The sequence below is a fragment of the Mobula hypostoma genome, chromosome 8 (assembly GCF_963921235.1).
Source record: "Mobula hypostoma chromosome 8, sMobHyp1.1, whole genome shotgun sequence".
NCBI lineage: Eukaryota > Metazoa > Chordata > Chondrichthyes > Myliobatiformes > Myliobatidae > Mobula > Mobula hypostoma.
The window spans coordinates 158,398,159-158,418,944 of NC_086104.1; the positions used below are offsets into that span (position 1 = coordinate 158,398,159).

The 20,786-nt window shown below is 47.2% G+C and overlaps 1 protein-coding gene across 6 annotated transcripts in view; it reads left to right on the forward strand.

Annotated features, from left to right (window-relative positions):
• dbnlb (drebrin-like b) overlaps positions 1–20,116 on the forward strand; it is a 53,181-nt gene extending 33,065 nt beyond the window's left edge. Inside the window, exons 6-15 of one of the 6 annotated variants that reach the window (XM_063057223.1) lie at positions 184–261; positions 895–1,046; positions 2,345–2,399; positions 6,245–6,319; positions 7,182–7,293; positions 9,975–10,067; positions 11,081–11,158; positions 12,540–12,655; positions 16,988–17,072; positions 18,216–20,116. In XM_063057223.1, coding sequence (XP_062913293.1) covers positions 184–261; positions 895–1,046; positions 2,345–2,399; positions 6,245–6,319; positions 7,182–7,293; positions 9,975–10,067; positions 11,081–11,158; positions 12,540–12,655; positions 16,988–17,072; positions 18,216–18,358 — 987 coding nt within the window. In that variant the 3' untranslated portion in view covers positions 18,359–20,116. The remainder of the gene's footprint in view (positions 1–183; positions 262–894; positions 1,047–2,344; positions 2,400–6,244; positions 6,320–7,181; positions 7,294–9,974; positions 10,068–11,080; positions 11,159–12,539; positions 12,656–16,987; positions 17,073–18,215) is intronic. The other 5 variants (XM_063057224.1, XM_063057226.1, XM_063057227.1 and 2 more) reach the window with 5 other exon arrangements.
• The last annotated feature ends 670 nt before the right edge of the window (positions 20,117–20,786 follow it).

Here is a 20,786-nt window from a genome sequence, read left to right on the forward strand (position 1 = left end):
TCTAGGTGCAGGTAAATGAGATATGGCTGGCACAGACGAGATGGGCTGAAGGGCCCGTTTCTTGTGCTCTTTGACTCCATAACACAGAGTTGGTGCTATACATCCTCCTGTCTTCATCATTTGGTCAGCGCACTTTGGGATCAATTCTATTGACAGTACTAACCATCTTCTTTGTCCACTCAGGGGTCAGTTTATAAGAAGACAAATGCAATGTCAGAAATCCGAAGTGTGGACAAGGAGAGCTTCTGGGCACAGACGGAGGTGAGGCTTTAGTCTGGCAGGGGAGTATTTCTGAAGAATATATACAGTGGTCATGTGATTTTTGACCATCGATTGTAGCTTGCATCAGCCATCCATCTGTCTAAATGGCTCAATCCTGAGATTGCGAATTCTAGTCGTGCTATGCCTGTTTCGGAATCTTGAGCCCATTCTAAAGCCAAATAGATTTAAAAGTGCAACAAAGTAGTCAGTTTGTTATGGAATCCCCAAACTGGCTCCTGATGTGTTTCAAGTTAAGTCCTTACCTGGTTTAGGAACATCTATAAGTTCAGATGCCCAAGTGAGTCAGTCGGTGTGAAATCACGGCCACATTGATTCGAGAAAGCCCGGCTGCTCTGCACAGATGGTGGCAATAAGTAGCCCATTGTTTTAGAGGAGTGTGCGTTATGTGGCCAGAACTTGCCAGCACTCTGCCTCATGGCTACAATGAGGCCACACTAGATTGCAGGAGCAACCCCTCATATTCCTTCTGGGTAGCGTCAACCTGACTACATGAACTTCGATTTTTCTAACTTCCAGTAATTTTTTCCCGGCACTGCAGCCATCCCATTGATCCTCAGTGCACATTTCAAATGTTGTGAGCTCAAAATAACAATGGGCCCTTTTTCCTGTTAGAAAGATGAGGAACGGCGACGGGAAGAAGATAAAAGGCGGAAGGCGCTGGAACAGGAAGGCTTGGAAAAGGAGCGCAAGGAGAGGGAGCGGCGAGAATCTGAGCTGAGGGAGAAGCAGTTCAGAGAGAAGTCTAGTCAGATTGACCAGCAGAAGTGAGTCTTCCACCTGGTGTCCTCCCTTCCTGGGATGATTCTGAGCTCGAGCAGGGGTTACGAAATGTAGACATCCTTTTTTTAATGTAATTACTCAGAATACACAGCTTAGAAACAGTCATAGTGCCCATCAAACTCTGGGTGAGAATTCTCTGCTTTAGCTTCTCTTTCAACTCAACCACTCCCCATACGACCATCAATCATGGGAGCAGAATTAGGCCATTCAGCCCATCAAGGTTATTCCATCATTCCATTTTGGTTGATTTATTATCCCCCTCCTCCCTATTCACCTGCATTCTCCCTGTAAACTTTGATGCCCTGACTAATCAGGAACCTGTAAACCTCTGCTTTAAATACACGTAATGACTTGGCCTCCACAGCTGTCCGTAGCAATGAATTCTACATATCCACCACCCTCTGGCTAAAAAATAGTCCTCCTTATCTCTGTTCTAAAGGGATGTCCTCGTATTCTGAGGCTGGGTCCTCTATTCCTAGACTCCCCCACTATAGGAAACATCCTCACTGTCGATTTATTGATGTTTCCAATGGCCTGCAGTGTTACATCTGCAAGCAATTTCTCATTATCGAGCTACCTTGCTATGCTATGTCACTCTTACTGGTTCTTAGAAACCAGTGCAATGTGACGTGATCCATTGTCCAGAATCCACGTTGAACACACCAGCACCTGGTGAAATCAGGCCGTTATATGTAGACTGGAGAGCCTCATCATTCATGGTTAACATTACAGCAGTAGTCCACCTGATGACAGCCAGAAATGGTGCCATTGAAATACCCTAGCCGGCACTGGAAAAGCACCTGAACTTTCCCTTTGAGCTGAGGATCATAGGTTTTCAGGTGGCGGTCAACAAGGAATTCCATTCTGTTCCTTGAAAACTGCATTCAGCATGTTACTTGAAGCAATATTGTGCTCTTACTTGTGAGTGACTATGGGCTCAGTGTCTTGCAGGTTGTTGGATGATCTGCCCCAATGGGTTGCAAGAAATATAAGCAATTGATGCTTATCCATGGTGCTACCTGTCTTGGGGCAGTGCTACCTGCCGGCGAAGTTTTGGGGTGGGTTGGGGGGTGTGGTACCTGTCATAATGTTAACCATGGCTGTTGAGCTTCACCAGTCTGGATACAACTGGTGGTCAGGTACTCGTGTACTCAATATGGATTATAAAACAACTACATAATGTGTAGTACAAAGAGAGGCAAGTAAGTTCCTCAATGAACAAACTGCTGTGTAAAACCTCTGACCGACCTGTACTTACTCAGCACTTAACCCTCTGATTCAGGCAGTTCCAGAAGAAGCAAGAGTCCGAAAGCCGCGAAAATGAGAAGCAGCGCTGGGTGAGTGTGACCGTTCACTTTGGAGAACTCCTCTGTGTAACTGAGGTCCCTCTGTGAAGGCAGTGAGTACTGGCTGCCAGGCTGGCTTGAAGCTTGCCCGTGGAAAGGTGGAGCTTATAACTGTATAACATGTTGCACAGGAAGCAGAGTACTTTCTTCCTCTTTTGCATTCTGATTTCTAATACTTCCTTCACACTGTTGCATGAAATGTTCCACCGTAAGGTACAGCCTCAAAGCGGAACTGACTCAGCAGCCTGTAGACCAGGGGTTCCCAGCCTGTTTTATGCCATGGAACCAGTACTATTAAGTAAGGGGACTGTGGACCGCAGATTGGGCACCTCTGCTGTTGAATAGTATGCGGGGACTCTGCAGTTCATGTTCTGTGTGTTATCTGTTTACAGTTTTTAATATTCGCACTTTTTTTTTGCACATTGAACATTTGCTGGTCTTAGTGTGTGATTTTTTTTGGTTTTGTGGGTGTCCTACAAGAAGGTAAATCTCAAGATTGTACAAACGTATATGCTATACGTACATTACTGTGTAGAAGTCTTGGGCACATATATATCACTAGGGTGCCTAAGACACTGACACAATACTGTAGTAATTTTATGTATTGCACTGTACCGATGCCACAAAAAAACACATATCACCACATATGTGAGAGATGATAAACCTGATTCTGATATGGGTCTCGATTGTGGACTGACAATAGAAAGGGGACAGGGCAGGACTGGGGAATCATGGTTGGGATAAGGGAAAGGGAGACTGGAAGGAGTGGGAAGAATCAGAAAGACGTTCTGTAATGATTAATAAACCAATTGTTTGGAATCAAATTGACCTTGTCTGGTGTCTCAGGGCGCAGATACACCCAGCTCTGAGACACCAGACAAGGTCAATTTGATTTACAAACTCACGCTCTGCTCCACATTGATAAATACAGTACTGTGTAAACGTCTTGGGCTCCCTGGTTATATGTGCCTGAGACTTTGGCTCGGTACCGTGAAAATAAATGTACTTTGAACTTTTGTTCAGAAGTTAGAAGAAGAGTGAATATCTCTCTCCCATTTAACACTCCTAGGGCAGGGACAGCACAATTGAGATTCAGAATAAAATGGCCTACACTCTTCTAATTAAACACACTCTTTGGACCAGATCTTCATGGGTTAGAAACAAACTGGACTTCTCCTTGCATTGTCTATCAAACACTCCCAAGGCTGATGTGGAGTTGGCATGATACAATTATGCTTGGACCTGTTAGATCAGGCGGCATAGTAGTGTAACAGTGTAATGCCCTTATAGCACCAGCGACCCGGGTTAATTCCATCACTGTCTGTAAAGAGTTTATACATTCTCCCCGTGACTGCACGAGTTTCCTCTGGGTGCTGCAGTTTCCTCCAACATTCCAAGACGTACGGGCTAGTAGGTTAATTGGTTATGTGGGTGTAATTGGATGGTGCTGTCTCATCGGGCCAGAAGGGCCTGTTACAGCACTGTATCTAAATAAATAAATTTTGAAAAATTACCACATTGCGATTTCAAGCATCACTCTAAATTGTCAGCCGACTAATCTAAGCCAACACTGTGTGAGTGTTGCACTAGTGACCATTTTGAGGTATAAACCTCCTTGTAGCAAGAGGTTTGTCTGGCTGTGGCTCTCCTGGAATGTGTCCATGCTGCCCACTCACCGACACTTGAACAAAGCAGATTTTCTTTGAACCAGCGGTCTGAGGGCAGCTCAGTGTCACAGCTGGCAGATACTCTCTTGGGTTTGATCCCTTGCCTCTGATGGTGCTTGTTTGCCCCAGGTGCTTCAGTTTCCTCCCACATTCCCAAGACATTCATTTGGCACATCTTTACCTTTTTGATACACTTTTGTCACCATCTTGTTGACTGAATCAAAGGTGGTGACGAATCAACATATAGGAGGGAGATTGAAAATTTGGCCGAATGATGCCACGACGACAACAATCTCTCATTCAGCTTCAGCAAAACCAGAGCCAATTATCAAAGTTCAAAGTAAATTTATTATCAAAGTATCACCGTATACAATCCTGAGATTAATTTTCTTGTGGGCATGCTCAATAAATCCATAATACAATAATAACAGTTACAGAATCAATGAAAGACTGCACCAACTGGTGCATTTAACCAGTGAGCAAAAGAAACAAACTCTGCAAATACAAAAAGAATGGAATAATAATAAATAAGCAATAAATATTGAGAACATGAGATGAAGAGTCCTTGACGTTAATTGGCTGCTGTAAGTTTTCCTAAGTGTTTGGGTCGGTGGGAGAGTTTATGGTGAGTTAATACAAAGTTAGAAAATAGGATGTTTATGTGATCATTGTGGGCTTGCTACATTGGTGCCAGAATATGTAGCAACACTTGTGGGCTGTCCCCAGCACTTCCTTAGAATCATAGAAAAGTACAGCACAGAAACAGGCCCTTTGGCCCATCTAGTTCACGCTGAACCATTTAAACCACCTACTCCCATTGACCTACACTGGGACCATAGTCCTACATGCCCCTACCGCCCGTGTACCTATCCAAACTTAAACATTGAAATTGAGCTCACATGCACCACTTACGTTGGCAGCTTATTCCACACTCTCAGGACCCTGAGTGAAGAAGTTTCCCCTCATGTTTTCCTTAAACTTTTCACTTTTCAACCTTAACCCGTGACCTCCGGTTGTAGTCCCACCCAATCTCCATGGGGAAGAAGCCTGCTTCGATTTCCTTAACTATACCCCTCATAATTTTGTATACCGCTATCAAATCTCCTCTCAATCTTCCACATTCCAAGGAATAAAACCTGAATGTGTTCAATCTTTCCTTATAACTCGCTTTCAACTTTATTTACATCATTCCTGTAGGAAAGATGTGTTGGTTGTTAACACAAACGAGGCATTTCAAAGGTTTCAAAGGTACATTTAATGTCAGAGAAATGTATACAATATACATCCTGAAATACTTTTTCTTCGCAACCATCCACGAAAACAGAGTGCCCCAAAGAATGAATGACAGTTAGATGTTAGAACCCCAAAGTCTCCCACAGCTCCCCCTCCCACATGTAAGCGGCAGCAAGCAGCAATCACCCCTCCCCCCACCAGCAAAACAAAAACGTCGGCACCCACCACCAAGCACTCAAGTGTGAGCAAGGCAGAAGCAAAGACACAGACTTGCAGTACTCCAAATACTACTAATTCACCCTGTATCCGACGTACCACAGGATCTCTCTCTCCCTAATAAGGGAGAAAGAGGTGTGTCTGTTTCACAGTGAGAGGGGAGACGTAACAAACAACTGACTGGTTTACGATGTTAAAAGTCTGTTGCGTCACTTTTTCCGAGCTCTGGGCACACTGCCTTAGATCTTCCATCTCTCACAACACACGGATCTCCTGCCCCAGCACTGACCTCCGATTCCCCCCGCCCCCCTCCCCCCCCGCCTCCAGAGCCACGAAATCTTAGTCCTCTGAAGGCGAGTGAAGCTCTTAGGCCAAGTCCTTGGCGTGCCGAATAACGGCCATTCATGAAACCCTGAGAGTGGGTCCCATTTCTGCAAAGAACCGTAGTCAGTGTGTAGTCAGCCTTTTGAAGTACATGTGATAAATAAGTCAGTCTCAGACTGGGTCGGTGGACCTCATGGGCTGAAGGGCCTATTCCATGCTGTATGGCTCTGTCATACGTAGTTGTGTGGCTCTGTGCTGTATATCAGCACTGCAGGTTTTAAGAGATTGGTTCCTTCACCACAGTTTTATGTGGTGTATCTTGGCCATTGCTCGGTAGTTTCACCATTGCTGCTTTGAGGTTCTGCCTCTAATGGTGGGGTCTTGGTTGTTTTGCAGAAAGAGCAGGAGCAAGAATATCAGGAGGAGATGCGCAAAGGGTTCAGGAGAAGCCAGTCCATTGAAAAGGCATCGGTATGCTGACCTGTCGTGTTTCTGCGCGGTCTGTACTGCTATCCTTTCATTAAAGGACAATGTCGGGTGCTTAGTATGATTGGCAGGAAAGACCAGGGCACTTTTTGTTTTGCATTGGGGTGGTGCTGTGGGATGGAGACGTGCTTAAAGTTTGGTTGTTGTGGTGATGCTATGAAGCGCTTTGTAAAGATTATGAAGATGACCTTAATTTATCACATGTACATCGAAACATTGAAATGGACAGTGAAATGAGTCGCTTGCGTCAGCGACAAACACAGTCTGATGATTGTGCTGGCAGCAGCATGCAAGTGTCTCCACACCTCCGGCGCCAACATAGCGTGCCCACCTCCGGCGCCAGTGTAGCGTGCCCACCTCCGGCGCCAGCGTAGCGTGCCCCCCCTCCGGCGCCAGCGTAGCGTGCCCCCCTCCGGCGCCAGCGTAGCGTGCCCACCTCCGGCGCCAGTGTAGCGTGCCCACCTCCGGCGCCAGCGTAGCGTGCCCCCCCTCCGGCGCCAGCGTAGCGTGCCCCCCCTCCGGCGCCAGCGTAGCGTGCCCCCCTCCGGCGCCAGCGTAGCGTGCCCACCTCCGGCGCCAGTGTAGCGTGCCCCCCTTCCGGCGCCAGCGTAGCGTGCCCCCCTCCGGCGCCAGCGTAGCATGCCCACAACTTGCTAACCTAACCTGTACGTATTTGGACTGTGGGAGGAAACTCACGCAGTCATGGGGAGAACATATAAACTCCTCACAGACAGCGGGGGGTATTAAACCCCAATTGGTAATGGCTATAACGCAATACATTAACCACTGTGCTACCGTGCCCCCCCCGATTAATGTTTGTGGTTCTCTGCTACTGATCTTTTCGCAGGAGGCGGCTTCCATCATTTCCCAAAGATCAGTGAATCCGAAGGAGCTGTTCAAGGAGCGGGAGCGTGGCAATTTGGCTGATCCATCTTCCTTCAATGTGAGCACACAGCCAGGTAATGGAGAGGGAATGTTCCCTCCTGCTATCCCCTATCCCACTGCCAGCACACCTCATTGGCAAAAGGTTGCTTCCCGGGGATAAGCCCGGGAATGTAGTGCACAATGCACTGTCTGGTCTAACTCTCATTGCCACTGAGCATGATGTAGTGCTCTCCTGATCTCTCATTACTCTAGTAAACATACCAAGCTGCAGCATTTCTGAAGATAAAGAAACGTTCACTGTGCAGAGCTGCACAGCTGTCATAGTCCAGTTCCTTTCGCTATGACGGTCTGTCAGAAATGAGCAGAGCTATCCAATTCACTGTCCTCATAGTTCAATTATATCGTCAGAGTTGTACGGCCAGAGTAGCACTTACACAGCGAACAGAACAGAAGGATCTGGGAATACAAATTCACAGGTAGACAGGGTCATAAAGAAAGCTTTTGGCGCATAGGCTTCGTAAATCAGAGTATTGAGTACAGAAGTTGGGATGTTATGATGAAGTTGTGTAAGACGTTGGAGAGGCCAAATTTGGAGTGTTGTGTGCAGTTCGGGCACATCTTGCATACAAAGAGTTTAAGCTGTTGTACACAGGCCTGGAAGCCAGACATCAGGGGAGGTCAGATATAACTACTGAGCTGTACTACACTTCATGCTTTCTGAGCCCACAGCTGCTGAGGATGTCCTGTTGCACGGCCAATATTGAGGTGGTGAGTCATTGAGTGAAGCACTGACGCATGCTCATTGAACTGCTCGGACGTGCATTGAAGCTTGCGGCAAATTATGTGCACAATTGCCGTTTATGACCACGCTTGATAAGCACGAAGTCTAATTAGAACTGGATAATTTGTAAAAGAGTCAAGCTGCTAATTTTACCATGCAATTGAGGCAACAGGCAGGATGTGGTTACAGCTTGTTTTCTGGTTGGTTGCTGTTATGTCCAAGTGCCTTGTTCACCTCAAGTTTACTGGTTATCAATGCAATCTTTCCTCGTTTGTCCCCAGTGCCTTTCCCATAGTGGAGGGAGTCCAGGACCAGAGGGCACGGCCTCAGAGTACAAGTGTGTCCCTTCAGAAAAGATGTCTATAGCCAGAGCGTGGTGAACCTGTGGAATTCGTTGTCACAAAAAGCTGTGGAGAGAAAGACACTGGGTATATTTAAAGTAGAGGTTGATTGGTTCTTGATTAGTAACAGTCTCAAAGGTTATGGGGAGAAGGCAGGAGAAAGACATTGAGAGGGAAAATATATCAGCCATGATGGAATGGTAGAGCAGACTTGATGTGCCAAATGGCCTAATTCTCCTTCTATATGTTATGGTGGTATGGTGTGTGCCTGCACTGACATGTCATACTGTGCTGTGTCACTTGTGCTTTTCTTTGGTGCTCGTGTTTCCCTGGGCAAAGGCAGCCAACTCATTGGGCAGAAAGACTGATGCCCCAGATGTGACCTCCCAGCCATGGCTGTGTGAATGAAGGACAGCTGATGTATGGACCTCCTGCCATCTCCATCTCCACACTATCCAGCTTGGAAACTTTTCCTCCCCAACGAGGATGGCCCTCCCTCTGGACAGCTCACACCCGTAACAAACTGGAGAAGAGTGATAAATGCTGAGCTTGTAAAAACACCGAGAGGTTCTACAGATGCTGGAAATCTAGAACGGCAAGCACGCACACGCATACAAACCTGCACGCATGCACACACCTTAGTCTCTCATGCACTTACTCGCACAGACCCACTGCTGGAGGAACTCAGCAGGTCAGGCAGCATCTCTTCTTTTGCCTCCATTGGTCAGGGTCAACCATGCGTCCTATCTGTCTAGATATGCAAGTACGATATGGTGAGCAAGCTGTTGCCTATGTAGCAAGTTCCCCCTCTCCACATGTTTGATGAACCCACAGTCAGTGTTGAACTCAACGTTGTACTACCTTAGGGACTCCAGCTCCGGATTTTTCCCTCAGAGTTTACTCCCGAAGCCTTCCCCATGCGTTCATAAAGCCGCAAGGCAGTGGAGGTTTGTGGTCAGAGTTTTCTTTCTAGATGCTGATGAGCCCTCCTGCCCAAAGTGACTGGTTGTAAGGTGCCAGTAACCTGCCTTTGCACCTTCTTCTGTCAGTAGAAACGGTCCCCCTGGGCTTAGTAGCTAAGCCAGGAGCAGGACTTGGTGTCAAAGGCTACTTGAGATGCACACTATTGGGAGCATTTAATCGGCACTTATCCCCATTACCAACCCCCACCCTGGCTATAACAACCTTAAGAAAGAGTCTTGGCCTGAAACATTGACTGTTTATTCCCCTCCATAGATGCTGCCTGACCTGCCTAGTTCCTCCAGCATTTTGTGTGTGTTGCTTTCAGCTTGTCATGTTATTTCAAAAATAATTTCAGTTACCGGTATATCCACAACATCTAGTTTCTCTGCATGAGACAGTTCAAATATTGTGGATAATTCTCGGTGTGTAATTTTGAAGTTAGTCAAACTCTGGAGAACAAAGAATGAAACAGCTTGTCATTCACAGTGCTGGCCTCAAGAGTGCATAGATGCTGCCTTCTCCAGCATTTTGTGTGTGTTTTTCTGGATTTCCAGCATCTACAGAATCTCTAGTCTTTAATCTGCTATTGTGCGGCTTTGTACAGCGTTCTGACAGTGCGGCGTGTTGTTCTGTTCTGTGCCTTTGTGTTTTATCTGCTTTCTCCTGCCAGGCAAGTTGAAGAGCCCTTTCCTGCAGACACGGAGCAGCCAGCCAGAAACCCCTCCCTCGCCGGTCCGCTCCGTGGCCCAGCCGGCACCCCCAGGTTGGCCTCTCCTCCTCCACATTTTGACAGGGGATGGGGTAGCTGATGATCAACAATGGGACTGGGGTTAAGTCTGAGGCAAAAGTTGGTTCCTAAAACCATCGGCTCTCCCCCAAGCAATGCCTGTAACTGGAGATCAAACCCAGTGCTTTTGTGCGGCTGTCACCCATATCTCTGCAAATGGGATGTCTTTTGCTGAAGTGCTGCAGCAGACTATTAACCAACCCCACAGGCTGGCTCAGGTGAATCAGACTACTAGAGGTTGAATGACACACTGGCCCTCTCCCTCCCTCTTCTCTGACCTGATCCGTTCCCAGCATACCCCTGCTTGTCTAGCTTCTCCTTAAATGCATTTTGCTATCTGCTCACAGATTCTTGTGGCAGGAACTCCCTGGTCTCTGGGTAGACGTTTCTCCTGAAGTCCTGATTGGATTGATGCTGCCCTATGTTTCTCTATAGTTCGGGAGTTCCCCGCAATATGTGTACCTGCACACCTTTTTGTTCCGTCAAACGTGTTAATCATGGCATTCAAGCCTGTTCAATCTTTGCATAACCTCTAAATTCTGTGATCGTCAGCAACTGCCCAGTGTATTCTGATCAATTTTGTAACAGTAGAACTGCGCATAACACTGGAATATGATTTAACTGAAGTATATGGAAACCATATTAATATGTTAACCATAGTCAAAGACCAAGAGGTGTGCATGCTGCTCTGGAGATTGTCAAAGGTCCACTAGAATTTCACAGAATGCTTTGACTTCCCTTCCACTCAATAAACACAACTCTTGGGTTGAATTACAGAACACATCAGTGCAATTTAAACTCTGAATATGAGCGTGTTTGCATAGTTTCTTTTCACACCCCCTCCACTTACACACACATCCTCCTCCACCCGCATGATTTTCCTTTGTAGCTCTCTGATCAGAGATCCTTATGGCAAATTCTGTTTGATTACAAGTTTGGGCACTTGTGTTTGTTGACAAACTTGTATTTTCACTTGCAATCCTCACCAGAGAGCCCTCCGAGGGTTGAGGAAAGGGTGGAAGCAGAGCCTGAGCCCAAGCCGGAGGAGCAGTGGACTGACCAGAACGGTACGTCCGGGACTGAGGGGTCTGTGCACCTGTCACATACTTATTTACATTTGTGTGGCTTTTAAAATTTTAATTATTTATTTAGAAATACGGCACGGTAGTAGCAAGGCCCAACGAACCGGCGTGCACAATTACACCCATGTGACCAATTATCCTACTAATTGGTACGTCTTTGCAATGTGGGAGGAAATCAGAGCACCCGGAGGAAACCCAGGCAACAACGGGGAGAATGTATAATCTCCTTATAGCCAGTGGCGGGATTGAACCTGCTTTGCTGGCGCTGTGGTAGCGTTATGCTAACCGCTACGCTGCCCTTAAGAGTTAGCCAGCCCCGCGGCTTCTGGAGTCATTGTTTATAGTCAGGGTCTACCATAGCCGATGGGAAAGGATGAGGTGCTGGGCCCAGAGATTTCCTCTCACTGCAACGTCACTCGGTCCAGCTCCACTAGGTGCCTGCAGTTGGTGAGTGTAGTGATGGAGTGGGTCGAGGGGCAGCAACTTCCCTCTGTGGGTGGGGGGTGGGGTATGGTTGGTGTGCAGTTCAAGTACGTCGGATACTCAGTGGTTCAGATACAGCAGCAGTGCATCGCTGGACTGCGTAAACGCTGGCCTCTGGCACACATCTCACTGCAGATATGCCACTGCTCAGAGTGTCAGATGGAGGGGATCTTGACGGGCAGGGGGAAGAGAGGCAGACTGCTAGCTCTGGGGGAAGAAACTACCAGCTGAAACAAGGTAGGGCTTTTCTCTTTGGAGTTGAGAGGCAACTTGACAGAGTTGTACACGATCATAAGAGATCGAGTGGATAGTCAGAAACTCTTTTCCCAGAAGGACGTGGATAATATGAGGGGCCATAACTTTAAGCTGATTGAAAGAAAGTATTGGGGGGATATCGAAGGTAATTTTTCTTTTACACAGTGGTGGTGTGTGGAACACACTGCCAGGAATGGTTTTAGAGGCAGTTACATTAGGGACATTTAAGAGAATCTTAGATAGGCATGTGAATGGTAGAAAAATGGACTATGTCCGAGGGAAGCATTGGATTGATCTTGGAATAGGTTAAAAGGTCAGCATAACATTGTGCTGTACTGTACTGTTTAGAACTGTGTTGAAAATACTTGGGAGGTTAGGCAGCATTGGTGGAGAGGGAAACATGGTCAGGTCTTTCAGTGGAGTTGACCTTTGGAAAAAGTACCTTGACCTGAAATGTTAACTGTTACGTCATCCGTCAGCACTGCTTGGCCTGCCGAGTTTTTCCTGCAGTCTGGTTTTATTCGTTCACGGTGCTTGTGGGGGTGGTGAGTGTGTGGCTGCATGTTCCCAGCACCGTTGTCTGTTAGTCTAATATTCCTTCTGTTCACGTTCTGGAAACTCTCGACAGAAGAGAAGGGTGAGAGTAAAGAAGGTTACAGCTGGCAGTTCCACCATTCGGAGACGTTAGAGCATGAGGATATCTACCGGGATCCTGAGGAACGCACGGAGGAGCCTGTCAGTGCAGTAAGTGTCCCTGGCATCTCCTCACCCACCCACTGGGAAAATCTAACCATGTGATACGCTGTGAAAAGCTATCCTTTCATTGCCTTACCAAAGGCAGAGATCTTGTTATACACAAGGGATTCTGCAGATGCTGGAAATCCAGAGCAACACACACAAAATGCTGGAGGAACTCAGCCGGCCAGGCAGCAGCAATGGAGGGGAATAAACAGTCAATGTTCCAGGACGGGACCCTTCATCGGGGCCTGAAATATTGACAATTTGTTCCCCTCTATGGATGCTGCCTGGCCTGCTGAGTTCCTTCAGCATTTTATGTGTGTTGAACTTATTACATGGCATAGAGTTGTGAGTAGGCCATTTGACTGCTCACATATTCCTTAAGACGATAGGATATAGAAACATAGAAACATAGAAAATAGGTGCAGGAGTAGGCCATTCGGCCCTTCGAGCCTGCACCGCCATTTATTATGATCATGGCTGATCATCCAACTCAGAACCCAGCCTTCCCTCCATACCCCCTGACCCCTGTAGCCACAAGGGCCATATCTAACTTCCTTTTAAACATAGCTAATGAACTGGCCTCAACAGTTTGCTGTGGCAGAGAATTCCACAGATTCACCACTCTCTGTGTGAAGAAGTTTTTCCTAACCTCGGTCCTAAAAGGCTTCCCCTCTATCCTCAAACTGTGACCCCTCGTTCTAGACCTCCCCAACATCGGGAACAATCTTCCTGCATCTAGCCTGTCCAATCCCTTTAGGATCTTATACGTTTCAATCAGATCCCCCCTCAATCTTCTAAATTCCAACGAGTACAAGCCCAGTTCATCCAGTCTTTCTTCATATGAAAGACCTGCCATCCCAGGAATCAATCTGGTGAACCTTCTTTGTACTCCCTCTATGGCAAAGATGTCTTTCCTCAGATTAGGGGACCAAAACTGCACACAATACTCCAGGTGTGGTCTCACCAAGGCCTTGTACAACTGCAGTAGTACCTCCCTGCTCCTGTACTCGAATCCTCTCGCTATAAATGCCAGCATACCGTTCGCCTTTTTCACCGCCTGCTGTACCTGCATGCCCACTTTCAATGACTGGTGTATAATGACACCCAGGTCTCGTTGCACCTCCCCTTTTCCTAATCGGCCACCATTCAGATAATAATCTGTTTTCCTATTTTTGCCACCAAAGTGGATAACTTCACATTTATCCACATTAAATTGCATCTGCCATGAGTTTGCCCACTCACCCAACCTATCCAAGTCACCCTGCATCCTCTTAGCATCCTCCTCACTGCTAACACTGCCACCCAGCTTCGTGTCATCCGCAAACTTGGAGATGCTGCATTTAATTCCCTCTTCCAGGTCATTAATATATATTGTAAACAACTGGGGTCCCAGCACTGAGCCTTGCGGTACCCCACTAGTCACCGCCTGCCATTCTGAAAAGGTCCCGTTTATTCCCACTCTTTGCTTCCTGTCTGCTAACCAATTCTCCACCCACACCAATACCTTACCCCCAATACCGTGTGCTTTAAGTTTGCACACTAATCTCCTATGTGGGACCTTGTCAAAAGCCTTTTGAAAATCCAAATATACCACATCCACTGGTTCTCCCCTATCCACTCTACTAGTTACATCCTCAAAAAATTCTATGAGATTCGTCAGACATGATTTTCCTTTCACAAATCCATGCTGACTTTGTCCGATCATTTCACCGCTTTCCAAATGTGCTGTTATCACATCCTTGATAACTGACTCCAGCAGTTTCCCCACCACCGACGTTAGGCTAACCGGCCTATAATTCCCCGGTTTCTCTCTCCCTCCTTTTTTAAAAAGTGGGGTTACATTAGCCACCCTCCAATCCTCAGGAACTAGTCCAGAATCTAACGAGTTTTGAAAAATTATCACTAATGCATCCACTATTTCTTGGGCCACTTCCTTAAGCACTCTGGGATGCAGACCATCTGGCCCTGGGGATTTATCTGCCTTCAATCCCTTCAATTTACCTAACACCACTTCCCTACTAACATGTATTTCGCTCAGTTCCTCCATCTCACTGGACCCTCTGTCCCTTACTATTTCTGGAAGATTATTTATGTCCTCCTTAGTGAAGACAGAACCAAAGTAATTATTCAATTGGTCTGCCATGTCCTTGCTCCCCATAATCAATTCACCTGTTTCTGTTTGCAGGGGACCTACATTTGTCTTTATCAGTCTTTTCCTTTTTACATATCTATAAAAGCTTTTACAGTCCGTTTTTATGTTCTCTGCCAGTTTTCTCTCATAATGGAGGCAGGGCCCCAACAGTACTCAAACAGGAGTACCTGTTGTTAAGGGGCACAGCCGCCGGGGTACTCCCCATCACCTTCCTTTTCCCCTTCCCCCTCCTAACCGTGACCCACTTGTCTGCCTCCCGTGGCCCCGGCGTGACCACCTGCCTTCCACTCCTCTCTATCACCTCCTCACTCTCCCTGACCAGACGAAGGTCATCGAGCTGCAGCTCCAGTTCCGTAACGCGGTCCCTTAGGAGCTGCATCTCGATGCACTTGGCGCAGATGTAGACGTCCGGGAGGCTTGGAGACTCCAGGGCCTCCCACATCCGACACCGAGAACAGCAAACTGCCCTCACAGTCATAATGCCCCTCTCCTCAAATAGCAACAGAAAATGAATGTCAAACCTTCCTCCCCTCGCCCGCTTCCGCCTAAGCCCGGTGAGCCGAAGCCCTTAAGTCTTCACTCTGTAGCAGTAGTGTATATAGTAGCAGTATAGGGCCATTCAGCTCATCAAGTCTACTCTACCATTCAATCATGACTGATTTATCCCTCGCGATGCCATTCTTCTCCCCATAACGTTCGACACCATTGCTAATTAAGTACTTGTCAACCTCCGCTTTAAACTGTCCAATGACGTGACCTCTACAGCCGTCTGTAGCAATGACTTTCACAGATTCGCTACTGTCTAGCTGAAAAATTCCTCCTCATCTCTGTTCTAATGGGACAGAGTTGAGGAAAAACTTCTTTAGCAAGTGGGTGGTGAATCTGGAATTCACTGCCATGGACGGCAACTATCCCGCACTGGTATTGGTTTATTGTCACAGGCACCAAGATATGGTGAAAAATTTGTTTTGCATACAGATCAGATCACTACACAGTGCACCGAGATAGAAAAAGGTTAAACGTCAATACAGACTGAAGTATAAAAGCTGCCACAAACATGCAGTGCAGGTAAATGATATAGTGCAAGATCATAATGGGGTATATTGTGAGGTCGTGTCCTTCTTATCGTCTAAGAGCTCCATTCTGGAGTCTGATAACAGTGGGGTAGAAGCTGTCCTTGGGCCTGGTGGGATGTACTTTCAGGCTTTTGTATCTTTTGCCCAAAGGGAGAGGGTAGAAGAGAGAATGTCGGGGGTGGGTGGGGTCTTTGATTATACTGGCTGCTTTACTGTGGCAGCGAGAAATGTGGACAGAATCCACAGGCAGATTCTTATCAGCATTCAGAATCTAATTTATCGTCACTGACACAACCCATAAAAATTTGTTGTTTTGTGGCAACAGAACAGAGCGAACACATAAGATTGTGAAATTACAGAAATAAATTGTACAAGAAAAGGGAATAATGAGGTAGTATTCATGGAGCAGTCCCATGTCTCCTGATTGACTGAATATCCTGCGTTGGTTGATTGCTCTCAACACCCTGTGCTCTGCAGTGGGTTGGCGTGAGAGGGTTTAGACTCAGCCAGCTGTGGCATGGGTGCAAAGTTCCTCACCATCGAGGACACCTTCAAAAGGCAATGCTCCAAAAAAGGGCAGCATCCATTATTAAGGAACCCACCACCCAGAACATACCCTCTTCTCATTACTACCAGCCGGGAGGAGGTACAGGAGCATATATTACATACATGTTAGGAGCAGGTTCTTCCTTCCGCTATCAGATTCCTGAATGAATGGTCCATGAACACAACTTCACTATTTTTGCTCTTTTATTTATATATTTATTGTAAGTTACTGTAATTTTCATGTATTGCACTGTACTCCTGCAAAACAAATTTTACAATGTAAAATAGAGAAAAATAGAGGGCTATGTGGTAGGGGAATTATAGGCAGTTTCTAGTGTAGGTTACATGGTCAGCATAACATTGTGGGCCGAAGGGCCTGTAATGTGCTGTAGATTTCTATGTTTCTATGTATGTCAGTGATACTAAACCTGATTCTGAAAGGCTGCTGGAAGCAGGCTCAATGGGAACATTCAGATGGAAACCGGATACATACTTCAGAAAGGTATATTTATTTATCTCTCGATGATATTAATTCTCATGTTTCTCACTGTTGTCCATCAGGTGACTGAAGATCAGGGTGTGTACGAAGCTGTGGAGACCCAGATGCAGGGTCTGTGTGCCAGGGCACTGTATGACTATCAGGCTGGTAGGTCCATTTCCTCTGTTCATACCACTTGGGCTATGAACCATGAACACCAGAAAGTAATCAGCCTGACCTCGTGGCTCCTGTTAATCTGATTAAGAAAACCTCAAGGTCTTGAACAAGGTCGCAGAAGGAATTGGTTCCTCTCTGTTCTCAATTGGTAACGGACAGAGCATGAGCTAGTTTCACGGGCTTGAGGTCTTGCATCCCAAGAGTCCAAACCTTGATACTTGGACAGAGCCGAGCCGTGGTGTTGACCTTGGGCTAGTCTGAGATCCAGAATCAATTTCGGAACATAGCACAGTACAGGCCCTTCGGCCAACCCTTTAACCCACTCTAACCCTTCCCTCCCACAAAACCCTCCATTTTTCTATCATCCATGTGCCATTCTGAGTCTGAAATGTCCCAAATGAATCTGCTTCCATCATCACCCCTGGCAGGGCGTTCCACACACTCATCACACTTTGTCAGGGGGAAAGAAAATTTACCTCTGACATCTTCCGCCCAACCGCCCCAAAGTTTCGTCCAGTCATTTAATATAATGCCCCCAGTATTAGCCATTTACTCCCTGGGAAAAAGTTTCTGGCTGTCCACTAACTTTGCCTCTTATCATCTTGTACACATCTATCAAGTCACTTCTCATCCTCTGATTTATTAAACCCCTCAACCCAGTTCTCCTGCCTTCTCCCCATAATCTTTGACTCCCTGACTAATTAAAACCGTGGACCACCTACAGTAGGCAGCTGAAAGCCCTAGAAAAATACCACCAAAGGTCCTTATAAAATCCCTGCCGCATATCTACCTCTCCTTCACTGTCAATAGAGTCTGTTCTGCCCATGGGTTCATTCTAACCCCCCCATTCTGTTTTATCCCCTCGTTCTAGTTAACCTAGATGCAAACCAACATGTAAAAAAATGTTCTATGTCCCTTCTGTTAGCTTTGCAAATGAATGCTCCCAGTTATCAAAGGAAGCAGCTCTTGCCAATACTGGTGTTTAAGGAAGGTGAAAGGAGTTAATTTCATTGCTTCCATGGTTTTACTCCAGCGTAATTCTGGAGGATCAGGAATGCTGAATGTGTGTTTAACAGGCTGGACTTGGCTAACCTCCCTCTCCCCCCGTCTCTCCCCTTTTTCCTGACCATTCAGCTGACGATACAGAGATTTCCTTCGACCCTGACGACATCATCACCAACATTGAGCAGATCGACGAGGGCTGGTGGCGAGGTTACGCGGCCGATGGCTCCTACGGCATGTTTCCAGCCAACTACGTGGAGCTGCTGAACTGTTAGTGCGCCCTGGGGCTGGGCTGCGCTCGAGGCTCGCGGCCCGAGGCCAGCCAGTCTCCGTCCTCTGACCACAAGCCAAAGCTGCCCAGTGCCTCCTGCTTTCCTTCTCATTCTGTGCTGGGCTGGGGCTGTCCTTTGGGGGAGGGGGGCTGTTTCCACCTCTTGGTGCCTTAACTGCAAGAGGGTTGGGGGCCATTGTCACTGACCTCACTCACCTGAGGCAGAAAACTGCAGCCCCTCATCACTCCACTAATCTGTGCTTCTCCTCTCCCCTCCCCTCCCCAGCTCACCCTCTGCATGTTACTAGACCTGAACTCTCCCGGTGTTAGTGCCTTCTGACGATGTGTACTCTCCCTCCCTGCTCCCCAGGCCCATGTAAGGTGACAGAAGGGGGAAGCAGAGATTTGAGGGGCCGAATACCTGGCCTTTAACAATATACTGTACTGCAGTGTGGGTAAACGGTGACGTTTATCCCACTGGCGGTTTGTGGAGACCACAGTTCAACTAACAAGGGCACCTTCCTACAATCCCATGGGGTCAGAAGCAAGACACACGATGCTGGAGGAACTCAGCAGGTCAGGCAGCATCTATGGAGGGGAATAAACAGTTGACGTTTCAGGTCCAGACCTGTAGTCTGGACTGAGCGATAGAGGGGATGTAGCCAGTGTAGACAGGTAACCTTAGCATCGATACAGAGAAGGCGAGTAACACATAGATTAAGACTGCGCCACACTGCCCCTCACCGGTCTGTACAAGAGCTGGCAAGCGACAGGTAGATTAAGACTACGCCATGCTGCCCCTCACCTCTCTGTACTGGCTGTCTCCCCATTTTCCAGATGAAGGGCGGCCACACTTGCCCCAGCATGTTTCAGACTGTGTTGGACATTGATGCAAGTGGCGCATTTCACTGTATGTTTCCGTGTACATGTGATAATTAAAGCTAATGTTTATCTTTAAGGGTCTTGACCCAAGCTGTCACTTGTCTATCTTCCCCCCTCCCCGCCCCCAGCAGATCATAAACACAAGATTCTGCAGATGCTGGAAATCCGGAGAAACACACACAAAATGCAGGAAGAACTCAGCCAGTCAGGTAGCATCTATGGAGGGGAATAAACAGTTGATGTTTCAGGCCGAGGTTTTGATGAAAGGTCTCTGCCCCAGATGTCGACTCTTTATTCCTCTCCCTTGATGCTTCCGGACGGGCTGCTGAGTTCCTGCAGTATTTTTTTTCTGTTGCTCCAGATCTCACCATCAGAGGTCTCTGGTGTCCCCATGGTGTTCCCCTGCCTCACCTTCCTCTCGGACAACTGCCCTGAGTGAAGCCCACCCCTCCATCCTGAGGTGGGAGACTGCTTGCCTGTGCCCAGTATTTGGGGTGGGATGCTGAGGGAGGATAAGAGGGAGAGCACTGAGCAAACAAGCAAGGAGGGCGGTTCATCTCCAAGCACTGTGTCCCCTCGCTCTTCTCCTTGCGGCCCAGCTGTTCTCCTGTGTCTGCATCGATTGAGGGAGGTGATGGGGAACTGCGGTTTATCTGGGGTTGGACCAATGCACCACCATTTTCTCTAGAGATTAATTTTGACGAATAGATGCCAATCATGTGACCAAATAACGCACGGTTTCCCTGAGCAGATCGCCCAGGGAGTGCCAGAATGATTCTGGATACAAGACGGACAGATTCCTGCGCCTTTCCTCATTCATTCACAGCACCCGTCTGTTTCCTTGCTGCTGACTTTTAATAAAGTGTTTCGTTCTTTTGGCGTTTGGCTTCCCTGGTGCATTTGTGCAGAGGAGTTGCCAGTGGCTGGCGAGTAGACTGGACCAGTAGACAGAATTAGGCTATTCGGTCCACAGAGTTTCCTCCATCATTCGGTCATGCCTGATTTATTATCCTTCTCAGCCCTTTCCTTCTGCCTTCTCCCTTTAACATTTGATGCCCTGACTAATCAAGAACCTGTCAATATCCACTTTAAATTGACTGCCCCATTCCTCAGTGCTGCCACCTGCAGGAAGCTATTCCCACTGCACCTTCACGGTGACCTACAAAATGGTAAAGGAGCTCAGCGTTGAAGGAGAGGAATGAAGAGCTGCCGTTTCGGGCTGAGACTTTTCATCAGGATCCTTCATAAATGTATGTGTTAATCAGCAGTGTCTCTTGTGATTATGAACCACTGTTCAATGCTGCTTTCTACAGTAAGTGACCTCTGCAAGGCTCTTGGTCAGCGTTTTTGCTGTTGAAGTGGCAACACTAATAAATGACCATTATTTCCCAATGAACTTGCATTGACCGATGTGGATAATAATACAAAAGACCATTCGGCCCATTGTATCTGGTGTAAAGCCCCTTACTTCAGCACTGAGTCCCACATAACTCAATTCCACAAACAATTTTTTATTTCTGTTTTGTCACTGTATCACTGCGAAGGAGTCA